The following is a 26,844-nucleotide window of genomic DNA, read 5'->3' as shown; positions in this document are numbered from 1 at the left end:
CAATGTGTCATTACATTATTGTGATGCCAGAACAAGACTTGATTGCCTGGGCTGACGAGTTGGAGATGAAGAGTGAAACGGCTCGAATTTGTATGGATGCAATTGATTTGGTCGGGGATGCCGTTTGGTTACTGCCACAGCACTGCAAAGTGGGGTCGCCATCAGGTTCAGGGCCAGCCAATTTGACTGGCTCCCAGCTGACAAGGTACGTCCTCTTTTCAGAGGGGTACAGGCAGGTCAGGGGTCGGTGTGACTCACAGCGACGAGACGGTTGTGTATTCGCGAGCACGAATGCCCATGCCCTCCAAGTCGTGGAGGAAGCGGCGAGCCAGCTTGACATCCAAGGGGCGCATGACACCCTTCGTGTCGACCTCTGGCATCTTCTCCAGAAGGTACTGAGCAGCCAGGGCGGCGGGAGCACCCACGGTGCGAGCCATGGCGGACAGGCCTTGTGGGACCTTGTCACCGAGAAGAATAAGCTCCGCCTCAAGGCGCTTCTTTTGGGTGGCGTTGCGGGCCTCGAAGATGTGCTGGAGGACAACCATGTCTTGATCTTCCTGCTGGTACTGGTTCTTGGCCCAAAGAGCGTTGGCCAGACGATCCAGGGGCGTGGGTCCCTGGAAGTCGTCGCTGGAAATATTCAAGTGCTTGAGCATCTCAGCTGCTGCGCCCTGAACCTCAGAGATGTCCTTGGGGTGAGCACGCTCATCCACAGAGAGCAGACCGGCCTGAGCAAGCGATTTGATGGCCATCCAGAATCCAGGGAAGCGGAGCGTGCCGCGGATGGCTGTCTCAATGTGATCCGGGTCAAAGCCGTACAACGACTCGTATTGCAGCGAGTCACGGTTGGGAACACCTTCGAGCTCAAACTGGCCGACGCGAAGGGGGCGGACGTCCTCAAACAGGCGACCTAGACGTTTCACCCAACATGCCCATGCAAGAGTGAGGACAGGGTATAGTGCTCAACACACACACACACACACACACACACACACACACACACACACACACGCACACATGTGCGTTGTTTCAAACGCGCCATGAAGAATTACATGCAGGTTGAAGCGAAAGCAAGCCATTGAAGGCATTGCAAAGCGGCACGGGTTGATACGTACCGGGCTTCACTTGGCAAACTTCGTTGTCCCAGCGGTAGCGAGCAGCATTGCCGGCGGCCACAAGCACACCACGAGGGGACCAGCTAAACTTGTACTTGAGGGGGTCGGTCTGCGAGACGCAGTGCGCCGCGGGAAGGCCACCGCACCACGACTCAAAGCGTGTAATGTTGAGGTTTTCCTGCTCAAGGCGATCAATCATGTCAACGGCCAAGAAGTGATCGATGCCCGGGTCGAGACCGCACTCGTTGAGGATGGTAATGCCGGCCGAGCAAGCCTGGTTGTGCAGGGACTCCATTTCGGGGGACACGTAGCTGGTGGTGAGCATGTCGACTTGATGGTCGATGCACATCTTGGCCACGTTGGCATGCAGGGTGGCAGGAAGAAGGCTGACAACGAGGTCAGAATCGGCCATCAGGCTGCCGACCTTCTTGGTACCAGCCGATGAGGCCAGGTCCACGTGATGACAGTCGGCGTCGGTGATGGGGCACTTGGGATCGGCACTGGCCACGCTCAGATGCAGGTTGCCGTCGAGGCGACCTCGCAGGTGGTCCACAAAGCTACCGGCCACGAGGCCGCTGCCCAAGAGAAGAACACGCTTCGGGGAGAACACTTGGATGGGGTTGCTGGCGGCCTGCTGTTGTTCCTTTTCACGGCGAAGGTCGGAAATATATTCAAAGCTGGGAGTCAAGCGGCCATTGCTGGCAATGGTCGCGCGCTCAAGCCAAGGGTGCAGGGTGTTTTGCTCAAAGGGTTTGGTAGCATCAGACATAGCCAGGCTTTCGACAAAGGGCAAGAGCATGTCTCCAAAGTGCTGGCTGCTCTCCATGGGCAATTCAGCGGGCAGATTGTCCACGCTGCCCAAGAGCAAACCATCAGCTTCCCAGCTGTACACCTGCGAGGATGAAAAAAAAAAAAAAAAAAAAAAAAAAAAAAAAAAAATAAGAAGGCGGAAAAGAAGCAGAAAGGGAAGCAAACCGTAGGTAGCAAAGGAACGAGGAAAAAAAAAAAAAAAAAAATCGCCATGAACGCGAGAAGATAGCGAACAGGCGGATAGAAACGGTGCTCATCGCTTGTTGTGCGCGCTTTGTAGAATCACGACGCCCACCTGTTCATCGGTCTCCGGGTTGTGCACCAAAAACGGCTTGTCAATTTTCGTGCATTCGCGGGTGAAGGAAATGCTGCCGTAGGGATCGGCGCTGATATCGGCAATAGCTAGCAGACGGTTTTCGGGGTTGCGGTACAGATCCAAGGCTTGTTCGTCAGTGATGAGACGGGGGAAGCGCTCCTCCCAGTACATGCAATTGACGAGCGCCGTCAAGTAATGGGCTAATCAAGCGCAGCAGGATGGCAGGGGTAAGCTTGAGGTGATTCGCCCAGTAACATCGCTTCTGTGGCTCATGCTAGAGCAGGAGGTGAAGGGAGAGACGGGGGCAACGAACCATAGTCGCGGTGGAAGCGAGCGTTGTAGAGTTCGGGGTGGTTCTCATAGTGGTTCTAGAATGGACGAGCGCGATGGTCAGACGTTGCACGAGCCGGCCTTCAGCCTACAAAAGGCCAGATGTCCAGGACAGGTCATACTTTGTCAAAAGGGGCGCTGGGGTTGGAGGTGAGCTCAACCAGGTGCTCGCGCTCCAGCTTGACGCCATACACCACTGGGGTGGGCAAGGACCGGGTCGAAGATGTTAGTGAAGGGGTCAAGGAATGAAGAAAGGTAAGGAGATGACGACAGAACGGGCCCGGCGTCGAGTGGCTTACAATTGCGATCGCCACTCTTGGCCACATCCTTCAGATCAGTCACGTCAATGTATTCGTGGGGCAATTCTTCAAAAATCTCAAGAGCACCCTTGGTGACATTGCCAGAGCCTGCGTTCACCACGTCGGCCGATGTACGTGCGCGGTGACGGCAGGTGAGGTGCACCAAGGACCAGTGCAGTCAGAGCGGGCAGGGCGGGGCGGGTAGCGCACCGGTGAAACCAAAGATGACGGGGCCAAAAGCTTCAGGGGTGCCGTTGACCAAGATGGTATGGCCAACGAGCTGCAGGGCGGTGCGGGCAGCAGCCACCGAGTGATAGTAGTCACTGTAGCCACCACCCAAAAAAGGGTTTGAGGCGCCTGCGGAGGTCGTAGGAATACGTCAGGTCAGCCACAGAGAGAAGAGCATGGTCTGCCGCGGGGAAAGGCTGCTGCGCGGGTGCATCGACTGACCAAGGCCGAGCATACGATCACCAAGACCACGAATCAGATCAATCATGCCCGCAACGCCGGCAAAACGGCCGAAACCAATGACACGGCGACCCTCCCTGCGAACGCATGCGTCCAAAGCCGCATGTGTGAGCGGGGCTTTGCAACGCTTGACCGAGTTGTACGTCGCGGTCACGAGAACGTGCAAAGTAGTGGCACCGACTCACTCGTTGACAATGCACTCGTAGTCAATGAGACGAATGTTCTTCTCCAGAATGGCATCAAGCAGGGGCATGTTGTCGGCTTGGGCCTTGATGGTGTGGGAAAAGCAGACGTAGCTATAGCAGCATGACACGCGAACCAGGTTGTCATTGTCAGTGACGATGAAGAAGCTGAAGGTGGAGCAGATGAAGAGGGGCAGGCAAAATGCCAAACGTTGAAGTAAAGAGAGGGAAAGAATTGGGGCATCCTACGTTTTGTTGGGTTCGAGAAGATGGATGGGAACCTCCTTCACGCCGAGGATGGTGTTGCTAGAGGCAATATCCTCCGTCACAATGGCACCCGCTGCCTCGTACTGGCGATCCGTGAAGATGCTGCCATGACCAGTTGGTGAATGGGGGATGAGGTGATGGGAGCGGGGGAGGCAGTGCGCATTGATGCCATGTGGGTGTGAACAACAAGCCACATGTGCACTGACCGCATGGGAGAGGGTTGAATGAGGACCTGGATGCCCTTGCGCACCAGTTTGCGAACGTGGCTGGGCGTCAAGGGAGCGCGGCGCTCCCATCGATTCTTGGTCTCACGCCGCACGGCAATCACTGCCCGTGGGCTGCGCGATGCAGAGGTGGTGTGAGGTGATTAACCACAGCCTTGGTTGTTGAAATGCTCATAGAGTGCTTTTGCAGTGGTCGGCGTCGGCTGCGTGGCGAGAACGTACTTGGTCAGATGCTTCATGTGGCGAGCGGTGCGCCAGAGCGGCATGTTGCCGATCAGGGGCGCGGTGCGCACCCCGCCGAGCGTCAGCATCTCTGCGGTGGGCGCAACCAAGAGTCGACAGCAAAAGGATCCTAGAAGAAAAGCTGAGTATCCATGGCAGCCACGTGCGGGGAGGTGCGAGAGGAAACGGCGTGAGCGCGAACGGCGGTTGAGGGATCATCCCCATCCTCAAGCTCCTGCCCACTGGCATCCGATCATTCCGGGAGAAGAACCCAGGGAATGCATTTACCCCAGACGACATTGCCCGACCCTGTTCAACCGAGTCTCCCCCTTTTCCTCTGAACACCAGGTCAACAAGCGCCACACACACACACACACACACACACACACCCGCGCCCAGCGCGCACACCCCACTGACCTCGCAGTCAAGCACGCCCCAGTGACGGAAATAAAATACAACAGAGAGAGTGAGAGTGTGCGTGTGGTGTGTGTGGTGAGAGAGAGACAGAGACAGAGAAGAGACAGAGACAGAGACAGAGACAGAGACAGAGACAGAGACAGAGACACAGACAGAGACACAGACAGAGACAGAGACAGAGACAGAGACAGAGACACAGACAGAGACACAGACAGAGACAGAGACAGAGACAGAGAGTTGTTGGCAAGGTACATCCGGATGTACGTATTGTTTGTGTTTTCTTCGTTGTGTTTCTTTTGTTTCTTTTGGTACCTTTCAGCCGTTTGAAGGACAACGGTCGAATGAATCGATGGTGTGGGATGGCTGGATGGGTATGATGATTGGAAGTCTTCGGGACCGTTCATTGGGTGGACTTGAAAAGCCTGTTCATTTGCTAGCCTCTAGCCTCCCCCATCTTCTTGGTGCGACAAGACCCCGGGCATCCATCAGGCTGAGATGCTGTCATCTGCGTGACCTGCACCGCCTCACCGCTCTTCTTCAAACGTCCGCTCACACACACACACACACACACACACACACACACACACACACACACACACACACACACACACACACACACACACACACACACACACACACACACACACACACACACACACCGCTCAAGCGCAAAGCGTTACGTTTGGTAGACTTGGCAATCGTTACATCACCGGATCAGACACGGAGCCGGATGTCGTAATTGTCAGCGTTTATAATTGGTAGCAGCCACGATGGCGGCGGCGGCGGCGGAGGGGCAGGAGGTGATTGATCTGACGGCCGACACGGATAACGACAGCGTCGAGCTCACCTTTGAGGACCTGGTCCGGGATGGGGGCAAGGGTAAGGTAGACGCGAGCAATGGGCAAGCATCTGCTGGTGCTGCACGAAATCGGGCTGAGATGGAGACCACCATGCCCGAGTTTATCGCCCTCGAGTCGGATGACGAGCAGCGAGCTCAGCGCGGGGAGCCCTCGAACAAGCGGTCCAAGTTTATGACGGCCCGCGAGCGCTTTCAGTTGCGCCGTGAAGTGCAGGCCAATGCCCTCAACAACCAGTCTCTCACACCCTGGCTACGACAAGGACCGTACTCTCGCACACGAATCATTCGGTATGTATGAGCCCCCTCTCTTGTTCTGTGTGTTTGGCGAGTGTCTCGGCGTGTGCGGACGCGCTCAGGCAATTCATTCGTTCTGCTTGGTTCACGACCGCCATTGACACCACAGACTGCACCAGGAGATTGAAGACTACTACCGCTACATCTCGCCAACGCCTGCCGAGAATCGCATGCGCGACGAGGTTGTCGCCCGCATCTCCGAAGTTGCCAACAAGCTTTGGCCTGACGCCCAAGTGTTGCTGTTTGGCTCCTTTGCTGCCGGTCTCCATCTTCCCACCAGGTTTGTTCAGTCGTTCATGGCTTGCCTCTTGTTTCTGTTCGTTGCTAGACTGGTTTACAGCAGCCTGTTTTTTTCCAAAAAGAGCCCGTGCCACATCCTCATGCCCTCGCTCTCGCGTCTGGGGTCCGAACCGCCGTCGTCGTCTCAGCGATGTGGACTTGGTGGTTCTTGGAGAGTGGCCGCGCCTGCCGCTGCGGCCACTCAGCCGCGCTCTGCTCAAGGCAGGAATTGCAGTTGACATGCAGGTCATTGATAAAGCCCGGGTTCCCATCATCAAGTTTCGTGATCGTGTGACGTCCCTGCAAGTCGATGTTAGTTTCAACATGCCCGGGGGCCCGGAAGACGCCCAAGCGCTCAAGGTTTGTATCGCCTGCTTGCGTTCATTGGCATACACGTGAGTAACGGCCACCTCAAGTCTACACTGTCATTCATCTACCCTGGCACCACACGCAGACCCATTGCCGTGACTATCCAGGCCTCAAACCCCTGTTTCTAATCTTGAAGCAATTCCTTCTGTTGGTATGTACTGCGGCATGCACGAGGAACCAGCCATGCAACGACGCTTGAAGCCCTGCCTCTAAACAACTCATGCGCAATCCATGTACTGTACCACCCTTTTATGCCTGGGCGGATGCATGCCGTGGACGCTATGTGGCAGCGCAACCTCAATGAGGTCTTTCGCGGAGGACTCGGCTCGTATGGTCTCTTCCTCATGATTCTCAGCTTTGTGCAAGTGCGACCTTACAAGACGACCAAGGCAAGCAACCTAGGCGTTCTCTTGCTTGAGTTTCTCGAACACTATGGCGTCAACTTCAACTATGAAAACGTTGGCATTGGGGTTCGCGGTGACGGCGAGCTCTTTCCCAAGGTATCCTTTGCTCTTGTGTTTGTCGCCAATGGCAACCATGACGCTCAACTCGCTGCTGGCCTCACACGTGCTGTTGGTTGTCATAGCTGGATCGTTTCGATGGCTCCTCGGACCAGCGTCTGTGTGTAGAAAACCCTCGGGATACTAGTACGTCAGGCTTCGCCTCAGGGGGGCTTTGTGACACTGATACGGGACACTCGCTTTTCAGTCCCTTTGACACTCACGGCATGGGTCCGTGGCTTGTGACACAGCACTCGACGTTACTTGGAATTCCTACCGGATGTTTGACATTCAATACAGCTTTCGCCACGCCTTCTACGTGCTTTCATCCATGATGGCTACCGTTCGTGTGCCACCCTACGAGCACCCATCCTCCCTCCTGGGTTTGCTCCTCTGTGTCCCCGAGGACACGCAGAGCTATCGCGCTTGGGTTGAAGACAACTTTGGCGATCATGCCGATGATAACAACTCGACGAGTCCCGCCCAAAGACGTTCTTAAGACTGGCCCTCTCCTCCTTCTTTCTTCTCCTTCCAGCCTTTTTTTTCAATCCTGGGCATGCTGCGCACGCCAAGCGTTTACCTCTCGTTTCCCTCGCCGCTTTTTACGCGCAGGCCCACCTTATGGGCTGCGCTGCGTTGATGGCCTTGCTGCGCAAGGTGTGTTGTGTTGTGAGTGAGGTTTTGATGCTGACAATTGAGAAGTCCGCAGTCTGACAAAACCGACGAAGCGAGACGAAGAACAAGTTGCAACCTGTTCAGCAAGCCCTGTGCTCGACGAATGGTCGTTCGAGCACAGCAGAGGCATTTGAGTTCCGAAGGCGCAGGCAGAAGGAGACAACGCCGCACGTTGGGAATGGATCGTAGATCATCCACGGAAGCACATGGGCACGGAGAGGCGTCTCAAAAGGTGAATGTGTTGATCCCAACCCCCAGCCCCAAGCGAGTCAAGAGATCCGCTGGCGCTGAACAGAAGAAGGCTGTTGCTTCGCTGTTCAACTTGGCGGCTCGAGGTCAGGCCCAACGGGGCGGGGCGACTACCCATGGACCAGCGACTAAAGAATCAACGCATACCGTTTCCAAAACCGTGCAGCCACATGCCTTATCGGACGTCATTGCTCCGGACCTCCGTCTGAGGCGCTGGCAGCTTTTTGCGCCCCGCGAGGCCGCAGCTTGGATGAATATCCTCGAGCGACCGGGCGCCATCCACTACAAAAGCGATGACGAGGCTCGCATCAAGGTTAATATTTTGGGACCCGCGGCCTCTGCTGCAGTCTCCGGCGCTGTTTGAGACACCATTTGGCCGATGGTTTATGGCGCGTGCGAAGGGTTTTTTTGAGGGTTCATATCCTTCCATCTATGCCCTCTCACGGCCTCTGTCTGTTTGCTGGTTCTTGGGCTCTGGCATTTTTTTGGGCCTTGCGTGGGACATAGGTATTCAACAAGGAACACGTGCCGCCCCGCCGGATCGCGGCCCACGGTGATGCAGGCGTCAACTATACATACTCACACAAGACCATGCTCGCAGCGGAATGGACGCCACAGTTGCGCCAGCTCAAGGAATACGTTGAGCAGACCACGGGATATGAATACAACTTTGTGCTCATCAATAGATATGCAGATGGACGTGACACCATTGGGGAGCATCAGGACAATGAGTCGGAGCTCGACCCAGACGTGCCCATTGCATCCCTGACCCTCGGGGCAACGCGCGACTTTGTGCTGCGCCATCGGGATGTGCGTCGCAAGTGCGGGGCCCACTCCAAACTCAACCCGCACACGCTGCCGCTACCGAGTGGCCTTTTGCTGACCATGGAGGCACCGACCAACAAGTGTTGGTATCACAGTGTTCCGCGACGGAGTCTTGCCCGGTGCCCCGGTCCGCGCATCAACCTCACCTTCCGACGTATTCGACCGGGCCGCCATCCTGGCGCGCGTCCAGCAAAACGTGTCGATCGAGCCGATACAAAGTCATGACAATCGATTCCAAAATAATCAAGGCCGTATCATATCACGACACAGGGGCACGATAAAGAGGACAAGCACAACAGGAGACATGATAAGAATAGACCAACACGGCTCTCACCCACAAGCAAAAAAAAAAAAAAAAGCCCCCATTTAGCACAATTGTATGATGCAGCAGGGCAAGGCAGCACAGTACACGAGGAGGAGAACGCGCAAACGATGGTATAAAGAACAAAGGTTTGGTTGGCCCGTCGCCGCGCGACAAGGCAGGGGGAGGGCCGAGAAAAGAGGGAGACGAAGCACGAGTCACAAAGGGGTGGCCATGGGCTGCAGTGGGTCACATAATAAACTGGAAGACACGGGCGGAACATGCAGAGACCAGCACACACACGCAAAAACTTGCGCGATTGGGGTCAAGAGAACGGGGCGGCTGAACAACACGCTGTCTGCTTCGCAATCAGGACAACAACGACAAGAAGACGTAAGAACAACAACATCAACAACAACAAAAGTCAGCCGCAACCGTAAATTAGCATCTCAATAAAACTGGGGATCGTCAAACATGACTTCATCGGCAAGGTCCATCTCTTCATCATCCATGTAAGCCTCCTCGTCCTCGCCCAAGCTGGTCGGGCTACAGTTCCACGGTGCAAAGGAAAAATAAAGGAGGAGTGAGCCTAGGCCTACATCCAGCGGCAAAAAGGCAAAGGGTGCAGCCATGGTAGGAGATGACGCGCTAACCTCATGCCCTGGCAGGTGAAGAAGAGCAGCTTTTTTTGCCGTTTGTTGTAGAAAAAGTAAACGAAATTCCAGAGGGTGCCTGCCTCGGTGAAGGGATCCTCGCCCGCATCACCGCAGTAGGAGAAGATTTCGCATTCGGCCGGTTGTATAGACTTATCCAGAGCGTCCCACAGATTTCGACGCACCAGCTCATAGTCACTGCCCAGTGCGGGTAGAAGGTTGGCTGATGCAAAAGCCGGCACAATCGAGCACACGGTGAGGCCACGAGTGCCCCCCCCCCCCCCCCCAAATAAAGCAAAACAAAACAAAACAAAACACACCAAAACAAAACAGAGAGCAAAGAAAAGCAAAAACAAAAACGAAACACCAGTGCGACACCGAGCCCCAAGACGGGCCCGAGCAAGCGAGGGCACAACATCTACCTTCAATGTTGCGAGCCACGTTCGTGTAGTTGGGTTCACGGGCAAACTCGGAGGCCCGCGCATTGCTGCAGGAGCAGCCGTTTAGGACGACCCAATGAGGTTATGCCGAGCATGCAGAGCAAAAGGAAGGGATGGGCCAGACAGACAGCAGGCACGCACGAGAAGTCGTATTCGGGTGAATAAGAGGCGTTGAGAGTGGCCTTGAGGTAGTACAGCATCTTCTGAGTGCACGGAACCGGCTCAAGAGGTGCTGTCATGGAAAAGCCTGGAGGACTGAGCGGTGAGGGGGAAAGAAGCTCTGCCGCGGCCAAGCTGCCGCCTTGTTCCGCTGCCAGCATCTTGTACAGCTTCTTGTCATCTCCTGCCATTTTGCTGTGCGCACACGACCGCCATGTTGTCCAGCAGCAACGAGGGGAACAAGGAGCAAGGAAGCGTGAGAAGGGCGTAACGGTCGAGCAATCTGACGTTGCCGACCCCAAATCTTCACAAAAAAAAAAAAAAAAGAAAGGGCAGACAAAAGAAACAAGCGCAAATCAACAAAAGGAAGAAGAAGAAGGATGATGGGGTTCGGGATCATGGCCCAGGGCGGCCGAGGTTTGCCCTTTTGGCGTTCTGGTCTTGCCCAGAAGCACCCTGGGCCGCGGGGCAAAGAGGCTGCGGGGCAAGTCAAAACTCTCAAGGCAAGGGCAGGCGGGGGCTCAACGCACCAAGAGTAGACCTCCAAGCGACAGCGAATGCGTTCGCCATCATGAGCGCCAGAGATGGTGGCGCCTAATCTCGTCAGATCGAGGTCCTCAAGCAGCTTCATCCTGGCTGATGACCAATCCGGTGATACGGTCCCGTCAAAGGCCCAACCCGGTCAAGACACGACCACGAACAGCAAACGAGCGAGCGAGAAAGAGAGAGAGAGGGGGGGAGAGAGAGCGAGAAGAGAGCGAGAAGAGAGGCAGGCAGGGAGGGGGGTTCTCGTCAGGTAAATAGAAGAGGCAAGAGAGAGAGACAAGAGACAAGAGAGAGAAAAGAGAGAGAGAGAAGAGAGAAAGAGAGAGATCACACACAGAAAGAGAGAGAACTCTAGCAATCAAAGAAAAGACAAAGGAAAAGTGGTACATGGGTGATAAGAGACATGTACTCGAGGAACTGTGACAACAACTGCAATCACAGCTTAACGTAAACGAAACAGCTCCAGCAGTTTGATCGACAACTTGGTCAACAACCGCTACATCAGGTCCACAGCGGTTACGAGCCGTTTGGCGCGGCGCGTTTCATCAGTCGGCAAGGTGTGTAGGATGTACCGATGCATTTGCAAAGGTTAGCATCCGATCCCAGCTACTCTCATGCACCCTTGGACTTGTTGCTCTTGTTCTTGTTCTTGTTCTCCTTGACACCGCCGTTCCGCCCCGCCCCCGTTGCCGGTGCGATGCCATTCGCCATCCCCTGGTTGCGTGTGTTGTTTTTTTTTTCTTCTCTTCTTCTTTTCTTTTGTTCTCCCTTGTTTGGGTAATCACAGTGCGACCAAATATACACTTTACAACATACTGCGCTTGCAAGCAAGGCAGTGATGAGGACTGCAGCCTATTCCCGCCCCCCATATGTTAGACACAACCTTGAAGTGGCAACCTATGGATTTGCGTCGCTTTATAAGAGGGGCGCTGGGCCCGGCAAAAGATGCAGCAACAACATGCACGCCTGTCAAACATGGTCCAGGTCGACAATCTTGTCGTTGACCAGTCATAAACTAAGTTTTTACACAGGGATCACACTGCGATTGGAGCTCGTGCGCACGCGAGGCGTTTCGCTCAAGATGCTTTTGACCGTCTCCAACTTGGGCGCCGGAATCTCCTCCATGTAACCGCCGTTGCCATCCAAGATCTTGGCGCGCTCTCGCACCTCGTCCATCGTGTACTCTTGTACAAGACAGCCGTCGCGGAAGACGACCACCAATTCATCCTACACATGAGTGTGGCGGCATAAGCACCGCCGCGTGAGTGCCGTGCTTGAACAAGCAGCCGTGTTGCACAGTGCCAGCCAAGCCCTACCGAATCAGGTGTGCCCTGGCCTTCAGTGACGGTGGTCCAATCCCCCGCATCCCCACGTCGAAGCGTCAAGCGACCGCGCTTGGACTTTTTGCCGGGGTCCGTAACGGGATCCTTGTAAACGTCTCGCTGCTCACCATCGACCTCCGCAAAGCTACATTTGTAAGCACACTTTTGCGTGTCCCGATTGTGCTTTTGCAACAGCGACCCTGTTGGATTTAATACACCGCATCGCCCCGCAAATGAAGCCAATGCCATGGTTATGCCGTCTTTTCCTGTGCTCTCCCGCCGACGGCAAGCACACAGAAAGGGACTACAACGTCAACGTACCGCCAGAGCCAAAGGCCACATTGTCTGCCGACCAACCGTTGGCCGCCTACGAAATACCAACCAAATGAGTAGCAGAGGTGGCACTGGGCAAATTGTTAGCGTTGAGGCCGCGCCACTCCTGCAGGCCGTGCACGACCGACCATGTGATGCAGGATCTCGCCCAAACTTTGCAAGCCAATGCCATCACCCTGGATCACGCTGCGTGCATCAAATAGCATCGATGAGAATGAGTCAGAACTTGACAGCAAGAAGCACCTGCCTGTGTGCCAGGAACCAAGTGGCTGTGGATGGCTGCCTGGGCGTAAAACCCCTGATGAATATCGACGCACCGCACGTATGGCGGCAGCATCTTGTACCCTTTGCTGTTGATGGACACGCCAAAAGCCTGGCCCAGAAGCTCGAGGCAGCGCACCACAACAGTGGGGGGATCACCACTGTCGGGCCGAATAACCAGCGTTGAATTGGTTTCACCGCGGCTCATTACCAGATCCTTAAGTTCGCGACCCCATAGGTTCTCGCAGGCGTTCCTAACAAACCGCAACCCGCCGCACCCACGCCAGAATCAGATGCAGCCGCCACACGCTGGGCGCACCAAAGACGTCCTGGGCAAGTCGTGGTGTACCAGATATCGTAGCTATCGCTCACACAGGCCACGAGGCCGGTGGGAAAGCGTTCCAACATGTTGCGCATGGCAGCTGCCTCACCCTGACGCGTCCACGAGGTCATGGTTCTGGCATTGCACGACAAGTGAGGGCTTGGTACACAGCAAGTCATCGGCTTTTGCCACGAGATGTCCGCGCGAGGGTGTCAACACACGTACGAGTGCTCTGAAGCTGGGATGGAGAACCCAGCAATGGGGCAGCCATAGTAGTCGCGCGCCAGCACGACGCCCGCGATCGTGTCCGTCCCTGCCATGCGCACAAACGCACGCAATCATGCCAACGCACGCTGTTCGGTACCAAGCTGCTGTCAATGATCACTGCCCACACAGTCCGGTGACGTACCCAGAAAGTTGACGAGGTGCGCAGCACCACCAATCGCTGCAGACTGCATGAATGAGCAGTCAAGACCGCAAGGAGCGGGCGTCGGAGAGGTGAGGGGTGTGAGCATTAGGCAGGCTAGTCATGAGCAACAGCGCCAAGGTATGGGAGCCAACCTCAACCGAGGATACACCCCGAAAGCCAAAGTCGTGAAGCTTAAACGCCAGACCATCGGCATTGTCTGAAGGAGTTTGACACGGTCATTGTGAGAACATAGCATGCAGCTGGTGTGTGTGTGTGTGTGTGTGTGTGTGTGTGTGTGTGTGTGTGTGTGTGTGTGTGTGTGTGTGTGTGTGTGTGTGTGTGTGGCGATGGCGGCGAGGCAAGGACCTACCAGCAGTTGCGTTGAGGTAAGCTTGTAGAATCTTTTTGTGCTCGCGCGAGTTGGTAGCCACGGTCATGGGATACCAGGCTTGAACCAAAAGCGTTTCGAGAAAGTTTGTCAGCCAGTAACATTTTGGGTCAGTATTCTCGACCGTAAACAAGACTGCGGGGGGCAAGAGCACAATGAGGTGAGACCTTGGTCACTGCCATCACTGCTGGCCAAGCGAGGGCAAGTGTGGGCGGGCCCAACCATTCTTGACGGGCAGGACAGTGCCTTCGGGAACAGCCTTAATTTCAATGGGCAGGTGGCCGTTATGTTCCTGCAGAATGTACTCCCAGCCTTTGGGGCAAGCAAGGGCAGAAGGCGGGAGAATGAAGCTCCTGAAGAAAAGGACAATGGACCAGAGGCAAAGAGGACCAGAATGGGAGGTGAAGGGCAAGGACAGGTGGGCTTGCTGCTTACCTTGACGGTTGAAGACGGCGTCGGACCCAAAATGAAGCTGGTAGAGCTCGGCGGCTTCGTCGATTTTGGCCTGAGTCACGACCTGGCCCACCAGCCAGCGCTAGTTCACCAACCACATTTTGGGTCCAACCGTACAAGAGCAAGGGCAGATCAAAAGCATACATGAGCAGAAGCCAGATCAGGCGTCGGGTCTTGGACATTGGATGTTGGGGGCGTTGCAGCAACGGCCATTGATTGCAGAGAAAGCATGCGAGGATCCGGCGGAGGTACCTTGAGGATGTATTGCAAGCCAAAAAAGCATGTTTCTTGAAATTGACCTCCGCGGCTCTCAAAGTAGGAGTAGACACGCGTGGTGTTGGGTGGGTACTGCAAGTGGTGTGAGATCTGCAGGCCAAAGGGTGACAGGAGATGCCTGAGCGGGTCACAGGGGCGAGGTGTTGCGTCGTTCAAAAGCTTTGTTGGCTAAACGCCAGTGTCTGACCCCAAAAGACTTGCTGATCACCCGGGGCACAGCAAGCCATCGGTGCGGGCGCGAGCCTTGTCAAATCCATGCCTAACCTTGTAGGAATCCGCCACCAGAAGCAGGTTATCGGCACAAGGCAAGCCGGACATGGTAGCAGTGCTGAGGCGCGTTCCCGATCAGGGCATGCGCAGAGGCAGGGGAAGGAACACCACGGATATATCGCGTGGCACCGACCGACTGTCGCACTCTAGCAAACAGGAAGGCGAGCAATGTGAGAAATATAATCCGATAAAAAAATCGATGATTCATTGGCTTGCCGATCCACATCCGCACCGCACCCTATGCCCCATCAAAGCCAAGAGCAACCGAGTCAGAAGCATCAAGCAGCTGATGCGATGCGACGCGACGAGACCAGACGAGACGAGCTCCGCCCCCCCTTGCCACACACACACGCACACACAAGAAAAATGAAAAAAAAAAACAGTGAATTTCGCAAATTTTGGTCAAAGAGAGAGAGAGAGAGAGACATCATCAGTCTTCGTGTGTGTGTGTGTGTGTGTGTGTGTGTGTGTGTGTGCGGCTCGTTCATCTATATTTAGACTCACAACGTCATCTAAAAGGAGACGCACGTCAGACCGGCAGGGATGGATGTGGCAGCCGTGTATCAGCGCGTACGGGCGGTCTGCTTTGATGTGGACAGCACCGTTTGCATCGATGAGGGGATCGATAAGCTGGCAGAGTATTGTGGCGTGGGCCAGGCGGTGGCTGAGTGGTGCGTGGTTCGGTGGGCCAAAGACGGATCGCGTCATCCCCGTGCTGTCAGCTGCTGACGGAGTGAGCTACCCCAGCGTCTCACAAAGTATCACTCACCACCCGTTGCACCTGTCCTGCTTGCATGATTTCCGTAGGACGGCGCGGGCAATGGGGGGATCGGTGACCTTTCAGGACTCCTTTGCAGCACGCCTGGACATTATCAAGCCAACAACGGCACAGGTCCGTGTGCGCCTGACCCAATGTGACATGCGTACCCCTCTATTTCTTTCCGGCTCCGGCACAGCCTCACACTGGTCCGCTGGGCGTTGGCCATCATAGATTCAAGCCCTGGTCGAGGAGGGCCCCAAGCTTACCCCCGGTGTCCGGTCAGTGTGTGTGTGTGTGTGTGTGTGTGTGTGTGTGTGGCGGTATGGCACAACTCCTCTCTTTTGAACTGATCAAAGGCAACTCACTCATGTCTGGGCCTCTTTTTTTTCCTCGTCATGGGGGCAGTGAGGTTGTGGCCGCCTTGCAGGCGCGCGGCGTTCAAGTGTTTTTGGTCACTGGGGGCATCCGCCCTTTAATTTTGCCCGTGGCAGCAGCACTCAACATCTCTCCTGACAACATCTTTGCCAACGTTCTGCATGTGCGTGCCTCGATCCGGAGCCACCGCACCCAGGCGAGCCGACTCTGTATCATGACTCTGCGCTGAACATTCCCCGTTGTGACCCACAGCACGATGCAACGGGCGCCTATGTCGACTTTGACCGCAATCAGCCCACCTCACGCACCGGTACACCCATGAGAATGCCAGGCCGTGTTCAAGCGAGGACCCCATTTTGATACTGACTGAACCCCCCACCCTCGCCCCTTGTTTCTAGGTGGCAAGCAGGAGGTCGCGCGACTCCTTCGCGAAGAGCGTGGACTCGCCCCGTATGTCTTCCATCTATTTGGCCCAAGCTTTCGTGTTGCCCCATGTTGTGCTGCCCCATGCTGTGCCACACGACCTCTCGCTTACATTACATTCTCCCCTAGTTTGATCATGATTGGTGATGGTGCCACGGATATGGAAGCTCGGCCGCCCGCGGTAGGGGGGCCCTTCTGAACCTGCAAAAGTTGTCATCTGCACAGTCTCGCTCAGCTTTGCTTGTCTCTCAATTTCATGATCCTTTGTCGCTGTTGATGGTAGGACGCCTTCATCGGGTTTGGCGGCAACGTTGTGCGTGAAAAGGTATGTAGGAGTGACGCGTGCTGACAGCTTTATCGCCAGCAACAGCGTCGTCGCGGCTTTTTCACTAGCACTGGACCCGCCCTGGTAGGTCAAGGCCGGGGCTGACTGGTTCATCTCGAGCTTTGACGAATTGCTGGCCCTGGAAAAGAGCCAAGGTGCCAGCAGCTGAGCCCCAAAGCCCACAAACGACCATACCCGGTGTAACTCGCATCTCAATGTCAGTTTAGTATTTGCGTCCACCATCTCGTGCGTTGATTCAGCGCCCAAAAGCAACAATAGAGTCATAACGTATCAGCAACAAGGCATCTCGGCAATAATGCAATCAAGCAATCCAGGAACAAGCAAATGCCACTTCCCGCCGTGTGAGCCACCTCATTGTCACATCCTTGAGCAAAATTCAATTGCAAGGAGGTGGCGATGAAAGCGCATATTATCATCTCCCAAAGCCCCAGGCAGCACCATGCGCTCCACCCCAAGCAAATTGGCCTTTGCACTTGCTAGTCCTTTGCCTCGACCCTTTCCCCTCATGTTGAAGTGGAGGGACGTAAAAGAGCGGCCGTGGCGCCAGCGCTAGCCGTGATGGAGCGACGACAGTACTCGTAGAAAACATCCTCCGAATCCGAAATGATGTGGTCTAAGTCCATTTTCTCGACCAAGCTAGATCCCACAAACCGTGGCGCAGTGAGATGGTAGGGAAGCGCTTGTTCCAAAACCAGCAACGAGAACGACGCACCTGTTAACGACAGTAAAGACATCTGCCAAGTCGGTGCAGGCCATGATCTTCTCCCGATGCTGGCGAAAGATGGCACAGCACACGAAGAGCTCAAAGGAAAAGTCCAGTTCATCCAAGGAGCCCTCGGCCTTGGCCGGCTCAGCCTTACCCTTGCCTTTGCTCGTTGGGGCAGTGGTGGGGTCAACATCGCTGGCGCTCAGCTGAGCCATGCGCTCCTTGCGCAGCTCTGTACTGCGCACCTTGTCGGCCTGTACGCTGTTAAGTTCCATATGATGGGAGCACAAAATCTCAAACAGCCGCACCGAGTCGTCCCAGACAAACTCACGCTTGAAGCCAAGCAGCAGCCATCTGCCCACACAATAGCCTAATGAGCACGGAAGCGGCGTAGGGCTCGCAAACACACTCGCGCTCGTACCGATGGCAAAAAATAAGGTCGCCTGCATCAATCTTCTCCAAGTGCTGCATCAGATCTGGCTCGATGAAATTCAGTAGTCGCTTCAAGCTCTCTGCCAAGCACCAGAGGGGTTATAGGTCAGGCAGCCCGCATTTGACTTGGCCATGGATATGAAGACCAAGCACGCACCAATCTTTTCCACCATGCCCTTGGCCATAAAGTCACTCTGAATGAGATTGAGGTAGCTGTTGAGGCACCAGTAGGCATCGGCCTCATTGTCGATGACAAACAAGATGATGGCCAACACGTCGTTCATGCCTGTCGACACAAGCCGATAAAAAGGGAGGGACAAACAGTCAGAGCGAGGATGGGAAGTGAAGCTTGCGTTGCTGCACGATTTTGGCTTTTGGGCAAGCTCGTGATCCGATCTGTTTGCGCTACAGCACCGACGGTCAATCGCTCACCTTGGACATAGCCAACCTGTCCTCGCCATCGGAAAAAAAAAAACAAGAGAGACAGACAGACGGAGACAGACAGAGACAGACAGACAGAGAGAAGGGCGTGTGAGCCCCATGGCACAAACTTGCAAACTTACAAGAAGCGCTCGTCAGCATAGTTTCACGAACCTCTTGGTGAAAAACTGCGTAAGTGACCAGGATGTCATGAAGCCATACCAAATGCTCACTATCATCCTTCTCAAAGTACTCGTGTTGGCGATCGGTGCGCGGTACGTCCTTTTTCACAATACGCTGTTTCGGACGGGAGCCAACATGCATGCATTTTGTTAGGCTCTCAAGACTCCTGGGGGCACAGCTGTCCCTTTGCCGTGCACCGAGCGTGCGAGGTTGGCAGGAGGTGCTCATTGGGCAATGACACAGACCATGCTGTCTTGAGCCTTCTCATGGTCAATGTCGTAGCGCATGGCCGTCAGCTTGGCCTGGATAAACACAAATTGATCCTCGGGCGGCAACGTGTCCGCCACGTCCAAGTCTTCATCGTCCCCCTCACCGCTCTGCGCCGGCCGGCCCAGAGCATGGCACGGTACGATCAGAGGCCAAGCCATGATGATGATGAGCATTCAGATTTCATGCCAACAGCACTGCCAAAGTTGCCTGCGCCTGCACACACCATATCATCAAGCAGCTCCTCTTTCCACCGAGCCTTGAGAGCCAGATAGTCCATGCGCCGTTCTTTCTGAAGCACGGAGCGCTCGCTATGGATGTCAACCACAACGATGAGTCAGAAGCCATGGTGGACGCAACTATACGTCAGAGCAGAGGGATCACCAAGGGTCATGACACGCACAGCGAGGTGGAATGCATGGGGTAGTAGCCAAGGAGAAAATACCAGACGTCCCGGCGAATGCTGGCATCAACGCCACCTGCCGGGGGCACACGAGTCCAACAGTCCGTCACGTTTTACGTTTGGTGATGTCCATGTACATGGCTTGATTGATGGCCAGACCCGCAATCAACGGCAAACGCGGTACCCTTCCCCGCGCTGTCCCCGGCTTTCCCGCACCTTTGAAGATCTTGGAACGTAGCTTGGCCTCGTCCACAAGTCGCCCATCCGGCGAGAAAGCGGCCTGCCAATCAGCCTCGGACAACGGTGCGCCGCGATTGGCCATCCTACCGATTTCCGCCCCAGACCCCCACCTGCGCTTCAACACCCAGTACTCCGTACCAATACCACCAGTACCAAGGTACCCAATACTCCGTACCAATACCAGTCAGTATCAACGCCAGCACCACCACCAGCACCACCACCAGTACCGGTACCGGCACCAACAGCTATGTCGTCCAAAAGAGCATCGAGAGACAAATTGATTTGGTCGGTTTGAAAGAGAAATAAAGAGAAATAAAGGAAAAGCACAAATTGTTCTCTCTCACACACACTCTCTCTCAAGCATCTCTCAAGTCTCTCTCTCTCTCAAGCATCTCTCTCTCTCTCTCTCTCTCTCTCTCTCAAGCATCTCTCTCTCTCTCTCTCTCTCTCTCTCTCTCTCTCTCTCTCTCTCTCTCTCTCTCTCTCAATCATCTCTCAAGTCTCTCTCTCTCTCTCTCTCTCTCTCTCTCAAGCATCTCTCTCTCTCTCTCTCTCTCTCTCTCTCTCTCTCTCTCTCTCTCTCTCTCTCTCTCTCAAGCATCTCTCTCTCTCTCTCTCTCTCTCTCTCTCTCTCTCTCTCTCTCTCTCTCTCTCTCTCTCTCTCTCTCTCTCTCTCTCTCTCTCTCTCTCTCTCTCTCATCTCTTGTGTGATTTTCAGTGTCAGTGGTTTTTCTTGGCTCAGTGGCGGTGTGGCTCGGTGCTGTGTTGGCTGGGGTTGAGGGTGCTGGGTGCTGGGTTGGTACAGGAGGATTGGGGTTGCGGCTGGCTGATTGGTTGGTCAGGGACCGGGGAGGATGTGGCGACGTGGGGTTCAGGCTGTGCGGCCAACTGTGGCGTCGATGTATGGCACAGTTGTGCGGACCAAGACGACGTGGCGCGCTGGAGGCCAGGGGCAACGATCAATGCCAGCTGCTGAGATTTTTGGAACGGGGCTCGGCTTGATTGCAGGTGTAGGGTTGGGGGCTGGCTTGTGCGTGGCTTGTGACACGGCAACCACCAGCGTCGAACCCATCACCAAGATTGCCTTCCCCACCTCGAGCGGCCGCTTCCAGCTCTTGGGCCATGGCTGCCGGTGAGTCTCCCGCCCTGCGATCCCCAAGCGCGCGCGCGTGCTCCAACATCACAACCTTCCTGCGTGGTAGTCTCACGATCCTGCTTGATTGAATCTCACTCGGCAGCAAAAAGTATGGCTTGTTCAGCGTCTACGCAGTGGGCTTGTTTGTGGATCGGGATGATGCAAAGGCATGTCAACAGTTCTCCCTGCCTGACATCCAAGCGGGCCACGTTGCCGCCCGCCTCGAGCTTGCCTTTGCCCGCACTGTTGATCAAGCTACCATGATCGAGGCCCTGGCCGACAGCGTGGCGCCCCGCCTACCGACTGGGGATGAAGCCGCCGCAGCCGAACTTCAGGAACTGTCTGCAGCTCTGCTGCAGGTTTCACAAGGCCAATCTTTTGCCGTGCATTCCCGACTTTGCTTTGACTGGGAGCCGCGCCGGGATCTGCTTGTCATCGGCCTCGAGGGTGGCTTGCCAGTCACCATCAAGGCACCTCGTGTCGCCCGTGCCCTCTTTGACGTCTACTTGGATGAGCAAGCCGTCTCTGCCGACGCCAAAGCCAGCTTTCAGCAAGGCATTGAGCAAATGTTTGCGCACCCGCAATGAGCCCAGCGTCGGTCCAGCCGCTCTCGGCTACTCTGTACAGTTGGTTGTTCTCATTCTCTCATCAATTGAAAGCCTGCTAAGCGAATCTGACCAATACAGTGGCTCAACTCAAGCCGTGGGCGCTCTGCGCCCCTCGGGCCCCGACTAAAATGGCGAAAAGGCTTGGTCGCGCGCAACGACGAGGCTCTGGAACGTGGGTTGGGGCAAAGGCTGCTGCCACTCGTGCCAAAACCAGCCCTCACATTTGGAGGGCTCTGCATTGACGGGCTCCTGTGCCAGCCATCCAGAGTCAGCCACACGAGGGACAGGGACGATGAGCATCCACTGGCGCCATGGGGAGATTGTCGGTCTGCTGCATCGCCTCGGCGTGCTCCCTTCAATCCTTGCCTGTCCGTGCCGTCGCACACCTGGAACGCGACTGCTCACCTCGTGAATGTCACCAACAACGGCCAAGACGATAAAGTGATAGTGACTCGGCGCATCAATCACGTTGAAGGTGGCTGACAGTGCAGCATTATGCAAGCTCACGCCACATTCTTCGCGCACCTCCCGCTGGGCGGCAGTGATAATATCCTCCCCAAATTCCAAGTGTCCGCCTGGTGCAGCAAACGTGCCTTGACCCTTCGGATTGCCGTCGCTGTGGCGCGCAAGTCGACGACCCAACAAGATGCAGCCCGGATGTGCTTCGGCACGAACAAAGCAGACCACGCCGACCTGTAACATTCATCAGGCTGAAATGAGCAAACGGGACCCACGTCGTACAAGCCGCCCCGCTCACATAATAGGAATAAAGTGACGCACCTTGGGGCGCGGTGGTGCTGGTTGATGCAAAGTCAAGCTGGGCTGTCCTGCGCAGACCACCCGCGCTGTGCGCTGAGCGAGAGGGGCATAAATGCCATACGTCGGTCCAACACAGCGGCATGAGCGTTTTGGCCGCCAAAGCTGCCTTCATAGTCGATGTAGCTTACCTCCAAAACAAGCGCAGTGGCAGCTTGCAGCTCAACAGCTGACAACGGCTGCCCAAAGGGCGGTAGATGAAGAAAGACACTCGGCACGTCGGCATGCGAGGCCAAGCTACGCGAACAAGACCGCCCCCGCTCGTCAGCCCGTGTAATGGAACGGTTTGTACGACAACTCACACTTGCACATGTCTGAAGCGCACCTATGGTAGTACACGTATTCACAGAGATACAAGCCAGCATTCACCGAAACGCGCAGTGGTAGGGGTCGCGTGTCCTCGACATCTCGAAGCACCTAAGCAACTGCAGGTGTGAGTGGCACGGCTCTCCAGATGCGCTGCCGACATTCATTTCGCTCGTGGCCAGCGGCCGCTTACCCGTGGCAGGTCGATGGGCGTGCGCAGCTCGTCTGGCCCCGTGCAGGAATGACGCTGTAGCAGGCCGTTCGAGTAAGAATAGTGGAAGTAAGGGCGTGGGCCTGCACCATCACAAGATCCATTGGCAGTCCATACCTCGGAGGCCGGCGAATGATGCGCGTTGTCCTTGCGCACGTACGGGCCCCGTCGCGCTCGATACTCCAAGCGAAGCGCCTCTGCCTTGCCCACCCCCATGTGAACGCACAACTTGACCGCCGAGGGAGCGTGCTGTGCCCAAACCTTCGGTAACACCTGGTCTACTTTGCCTGTCCGTGGTTCAAAGACAGAATGAGGCTGCCCCCGAAGCCCCTCTTGCAACGCAAACCAGCGGGTGATATCCGGCATAAGCTCACGTACGATAATCCACAGGCAATCGATGTGCTGAAACCGTCAATCCACCCAGCTTTGCACCGTCCAGTCGGTGCGCGACCTGCGTCATGCCGACCACATCATCAACGGGATTGAGTTTCTGGGGGGCTACAGCACCCACTGCCTTGGCCTACAACCCAAGTTGCCGCCGCCCCATCCAATCCCCCTCGCAGATCCAGCACGAGACCAACCTCCCAGGAGGGATTGACGACATGACTGCCAAACGGCTCAAATCCAGTTAAAAGAAGCGTCATGGCTCCCGCGAAATTTTTTTAAAAAAATTGGTTTAATGCTTGTGACCAAAACGAGAGTTTTGACAGAGTTTTGGACGAATTTTCAACGAATTTCGGGGTTGAGAGCGTCAAACAGTTTTTTTTTGGGGCGATGCATGTGGATTGAATTGCTCGTCTTGGTCAACCAGCTGGCAAGACTTGTGTGTGCCACAAACACGCGGATAGAGACAAGCGAATGATGAACATGTACATACGAGCGGCACAGCCGCGAAGGCTGCAAAGAATGAAAATGCTCTCTGCAGGAGGATAGGCCAAATCAAAAGACACTTATCGAACCTTAGCTCGGGGCAAGTCTAGGAAGGACGATTTGTTTTGTGGTGCTGCCCAAGAAAAGCCCATATATCAAGTGAGGAAGGTGGTTGGTCGCCAATGACAAGCATGGTGAGAGCGTCAGATCGGGGAGGCCTGAAACATGGTGTGTTCGTACCTTGCGCAAAAAATCTAGAATGACTTTGGCCGCGCGTTCCTCCCTTGGTGATAGCGTCGACGAAGCTGTGCGGCGACGACTTCCTGATTGCGTGCGTGACCTGTGTGGAGAGCGGCAATGACAAAGAGATACAATCGTCAGCACCCAACGATCTGTCCTTCAAACCGACGCCAACAGCTCCTCTGTCGTAGGGTTGTCGACGAAGAGGCGAAACGAAAACAAAAGAGCTTTGCGCGCGAGGGGCACACCTGGGAGTTGATGGGCTTGTCACAGCGCTACTGTCTGCGCCCTGTTGGTGGCGTCGGCGAAATTGGCGCTGAATCACGCGAGCAGCTCTTTCCCGTTCCTCTTGCTCAACAACTCTTTTGTACTTGCGGTAGAACGTTTGAATTGCCATGGCCGCCGACTCCTTGCGCTCCTGATTCCGTCGCTGGTCAATCGCACGGGAAGATCAGAATTTGATGATCAATCAACACCCTCAGACTCTGGTAGGCATTGCTCATCTCTTCAATGATTAGCATTGGTTTTGGCGCGATAGCCGGCAGCCAATAGCAGTTGGTGGTTGCTTACCAAGTATTGACGAAAAGCCACTTGAATCGTGCGGGCCGCGCGATACGTGAGGCGTTGCTCGGCCGGAGAAGCAGTTTCGTCGACAGCAGCTGAAAGAAACGAGGATTACCCCACAAATATGGTCAATAAGTGTGGCGAACGCAACGCTGTGTGGTATCGCGCAGCCAGCCGTCGGCACTTGCACGGAGCATCAGCAACAGAAACGGAGACAACGGCACACAGAGGTGCACGCGTCTGATGAGATGAGACGTACAGCCCGAAAGTGATAAAGATCCCAGCCTTGCAAGGCCTTCGTCTTGTAAAAAGTCACGCCAGTTCAATCCCCGCAAAGGTGAGCCTGAGAAGGAGCACATGTTTCGAGCAAATGATTTCAGATTCAACGAGCACGAAGGCACGCTTCTATGCAAGCGTCATGTGCCATCAACACACAGCGTGTTCACGCAAAGCTCGATCAACAAACCAGTCGCGACAGGGTCGGGCGTTGGCTCCGTCGCAGCAGTGGGTTGGTCGTTCTGACTGGGCAAATGTGCCTCGGGCTCTGTGTCATATTCGAAAGGGACAGTTATGCTAATGGCCTGGCCATGTCGGCAGACCTAGGATATCAAGTTTGCAGGTCAAAACAACTTGAGCGTCCTATATAATGCACAGGTCACTGCTCAGCTTTCATCAGTTGGTAGGCTAACACGCGCTGACCTGAAGCTGCTGCACACCGGGATGCGAGGTAGCAGGCGCGATAAAAGTCAGCACACCCGGGTGAATCTGACGGGCCGCACACAAGGTTTCGTTCAGGCGAACAGAAAATCCGGTAAATCCGACGGGCCAGGGGCCGATGACAAGGACCTCCACGCCACCTTGGACGCTGCAACGGCGCGGCGCATATGCGGTTACAGCTGCCAACACCACCGAACTGGCAAGAGGGGCGGGGCGTCCTCGAGCAGAAGGCGGCGCAAGATTGCCACGTGGTGATTGGGCCGCGGCTGCGGTGACTGGTTCTGACTTTGGTTCAAAGGCAGTCGCTTGGGGTAGCATCTGCAGCTCCGGCAATGCGGGTGGCAAGGTGTGCGCATGGGCATCTCTGCCTCGCGGGGCCAAAGCACTCCAATCAAGGTCCAAATCCATCTCCAGGTTGGGTTCTTGTAGAATGAGGTTGGTTGCCGCAGAGAAAACAGTGTCATCGACGTTGGCCAGCGTTTGGAGCATGCCAACCTGCCTCAGCATTCAAAACAAAAAAACAACAACCAACCAACCAACAAACAAACAAACAGTAAAACAAGGCATGAAAAAAAAGGATTGCGGCATAGATGCGCATCGTCAGCGAGATCAGGGATCAGGTTATAACCAGCGAGCACACCCACGGTATTCCCCACAGACAATGCCTGGACAAGCCCTCAAACCCATGCTAAAGTGCCGTGTCGAGGACGCGGGCGAGTAAAGTTCACTCTTGAGACGAACCGTGTCAGGGGTTTTGCCTGTTTGCAGGTAGTGGACCAAGACGATTCGAGGATGTTTGAGTAGCCAGTAGCAGCGACGGCGAAAGCCGGGCTGGACAGCCGAGTGCGAGTAGCATCCATAGAGTTGCTGCAAAGGGACGCGTCAGGGCGCACAGTTTCAAAACAAAAGTTGGGTGTTAAGAGGAGCACAATGTTGGCGCTTCATGGGTGACAGCGGGCTGCCGTCGCCGCTGACCTCTTGTCCATCTATGCGTAGTTTGTAATGGTCTTCGCGAACAGCTGTGCTGCCGGATCGACGGAGCCATTCGTGGCCGTCTTGTCGAAAGTTGACCTGGTTGAGCCACTGCATGGTGAGATAGCCACAAGAAGGCCAGATGCCTGGTGACCGCCCAAAGCGTACCTGCGCTCGGTCGTATAGATACAGGTCGCCACTGCGTAGCCTATAGCATGGGTTGAGACGCCGTTAACGGGCTCATGTGTCAAGTTACACGATGATTGAGATGCTTCAAATGTCTTACGCGTGTGGCACGGTTGTTGCGACCCATTCTGGGTGACGTTCAAAGCTGAGCAATAAACTGGCAATGGTCTGTACAGCCAAGGGTCATCCGCTTGTATGAGGTCAGGGCGGGCAGCAGGTAGGGGCTTGCGCGCACCAGCGGGCTGGAGCGTCTGCAGGCGCTGACCTGGTTATCAAGCCAAGTGGTACTATGCCGGCAAAACTCGGCGCATGGTGACACGGGGAGGTCATGCTCGCGGAATGCGGCCAACTGATGGCGCTCCTCGTCTGTATCCGCCGCGCAACCGACCAGGGTCATTGACTAAGCAAAACCGCTACAAAGACATCACGATATTCACCGAGAATCTGGACAGAGAGCCTGGCCATACCGGTGTACATGGCAAGTCGTTGATACATTCATAAGCACGTCGGCTTGACCTCAGAGCCAGGGTCCTGTCATGTCATGGCACGTTGGTGCCCCCCGCCCCCCACGGCGCCTTCAATCCATCATCGATGAGGGCGCAGTCAGAGACAGAGAGAGAGAATGAATGAGAGAGAGAGAGAGAGAGAGAGTTTGAGAGAGAGAGAGAGTTTGAGAGAGAGTTTGAGAGAGAGAGAGTTTGAGAGAGAGTTTGAGAGAGTTTGAGAGAGAGAGAGAGAGAGTTTGAGAGAGAGAGAGTTTGAGAGAGAGAGAGAGAGAGAGAGAGAGAGAGAGAGAGAGACAGAGAGAGAGAGAGAGAGAGAGAGAGAGAG

General features: G+C 55.3%; 10 protein-coding genes across 10 annotated transcripts in view; 4 read left to right on the top strand and 6 right to left on the bottom strand.

Annotated features, from left to right (window-relative positions):
* Positions 1-254: 254 nt before the first annotated feature.
* MONBRDRAFT_16322 (uncharacterized protein) lies at positions 255-4,115 on the bottom strand (the record flags this gene model as incomplete). The annotated part of the gene is made up of 11 exons (XM_001744873.1): positions 255-910; positions 1,116-2,007; positions 2,221-2,441; positions 2,555-2,609; positions 2,694-2,767; positions 2,871-2,978; positions 3,081-3,227; positions 3,321-3,415; positions 3,524-3,634; positions 3,770-3,870; positions 3,975-4,115. Coding segments are annotated over 11 exons (2,601 nt in total), but the record flags the coding sequence as incomplete, so codon positions are not given.
* A 4,267-nt stretch (positions 4,116-8,382) lies between these two features.
* MONBRDRAFT_16363 (uncharacterized protein) lies at positions 8,383-8,925 on the top strand (the record flags this gene model as incomplete). Its single annotated transcript, XM_001745047.1, has 1 exon — positions 8,383-8,925. A coding segment is annotated over one exon (543 nt), but the record flags the coding sequence as incomplete, so codon positions are not given.
* Positions 8,926-10,111: 1,186 nt separating this feature from the next.
* MONBRDRAFT_24678 (uncharacterized protein) lies at positions 10,112-11,510 on the bottom strand (the record flags this gene model as incomplete). Its single annotated transcript, XM_001744872.1, has 4 exons — positions 10,112-10,448; positions 10,784-10,885; positions 10,932-11,150; positions 11,428-11,510. 4 exons carry the CDS (start codon positions 11,508-11,510, stop codon positions 10,112-10,114), a joined length of 741 nt encoding a protein of 246 aa, XP_001744924.1.
* A 312-nt stretch (positions 11,511-11,822) lies between these two features.
* Positions 11,823-14,881, bottom strand: MONBRDRAFT_24677 (uncharacterized protein; the record flags this gene model as incomplete). Its single annotated transcript, XM_001744871.1, has 14 exons — positions 11,823-12,026; positions 12,116-12,321; positions 12,443-12,488; positions 12,583-12,640; positions 12,772-12,969; positions 13,065-13,172; positions 13,263-13,350; positions 13,447-13,489; positions 13,599-13,663; positions 13,817-13,969; positions 14,057-14,146; positions 14,270-14,369; positions 14,540-14,653; positions 14,828-14,881. The coding sequence occupies 14 exons, from the start codon at positions 14,879-14,881 to the stop codon at positions 11,823-11,825; spliced, it is 1,527 nt and encodes a 508-aa protein (XP_001744923.1).
* A 495-nt stretch (positions 14,882-15,376) lies between these two features.
* MONBRDRAFT_16456 (uncharacterized protein) lies at positions 15,377-16,885 on the top strand (the record flags this gene model as incomplete). Its single annotated transcript, XM_001745046.1, has 9 exons — positions 15,377-15,504; positions 15,641-15,731; positions 15,825-15,871; positions 15,999-16,131; positions 16,221-16,278; positions 16,367-16,418; positions 16,521-16,572; positions 16,675-16,716; positions 16,805-16,885. The coding sequence occupies 9 exons, from the start codon at positions 15,377-15,379 to the stop codon at positions 16,883-16,885; spliced, it is 684 nt and encodes a 227-aa protein (XP_001745098.1).
* Positions 16,886-17,733: 848 nt separating this feature from the next.
* On the bottom strand, positions 17,734-18,589 carry MONBRDRAFT_3177 (uncharacterized protein; the record flags this gene model as incomplete). The annotated part of the gene is made up of 5 exons (XM_001744870.1): positions 17,734-17,797; positions 17,865-17,951; positions 18,029-18,161; positions 18,308-18,323; positions 18,470-18,589. Coding segments are annotated over 5 exons (420 nt in total), but the record flags the coding sequence as incomplete, so codon positions are not given.
* A 1,653-nt stretch (positions 18,590-20,242) lies between these two features.
* MONBRDRAFT_7496 (uncharacterized protein) lies at positions 20,243-21,110 on the top strand (the record flags this gene model as incomplete). The annotated part of the gene is made up of 2 exons (XM_001745045.1): positions 20,243-20,520; positions 20,627-21,110. 2 exons carry the CDS (start codon positions 20,243-20,245, stop codon positions 21,108-21,110), a joined length of 762 nt encoding a protein of 253 aa, XP_001745097.1.
* Positions 21,111-21,254: 144 nt separating this feature from the next.
* MONBRDRAFT_16267 (uncharacterized protein) lies at positions 21,255-21,833 on the bottom strand (the record flags this gene model as incomplete). Its single annotated transcript, XM_001744869.1, has 2 exons — positions 21,255-21,380; positions 21,525-21,833. 2 exons carry the CDS (start codon positions 21,831-21,833, stop codon positions 21,255-21,257), a joined length of 435 nt encoding a protein of 144 aa, XP_001744921.1.
* A 3,643-nt stretch (positions 21,834-25,476) lies between these two features.
* On the bottom strand, positions 25,477-26,184 carry MONBRDRAFT_16491 (uncharacterized protein; the record flags this gene model as incomplete). The annotated part of the gene is made up of 3 exons (XM_001744868.1): positions 25,477-25,722; positions 25,831-25,995; positions 26,137-26,184. Coding segments are annotated over 3 exons (459 nt in total), but the record flags the coding sequence as incomplete, so codon positions are not given.
* Positions 26,185-26,635: 451 nt separating this feature from the next.
* MONBRDRAFT_32062 (uncharacterized protein) overlaps positions 26,636-26,844 on the top strand; it is a gene marked incomplete at both ends in the record, with an annotated part of 4,809 nt that continues 4,600 nt past the window's right edge. Inside the window, one exon of the mRNA XM_001745044.1 lies at positions 26,636-26,731. Coding sequence (XP_001745096.1) covers positions 26,636-26,731 — 96 coding nt within the window. The remainder of the gene's footprint in view (positions 26,732-26,844) is intronic.

Source organism: Monosiga brevicollis, genomic scaffold, assembly GCF_000002865.3.
Source record: "Monosiga brevicollis MX1 MONBRscaffold_7 genomic scaffold, whole genome shotgun sequence".
NCBI classification, from domain to species: domain Eukaryota; class Choanoflagellata; order Craspedida; family Salpingoecidae; genus Monosiga; species Monosiga brevicollis.
Note: the sequence above shows the minus strand (reverse complement) of the source record. Positions and strands in the feature narration are given on the sequence as shown.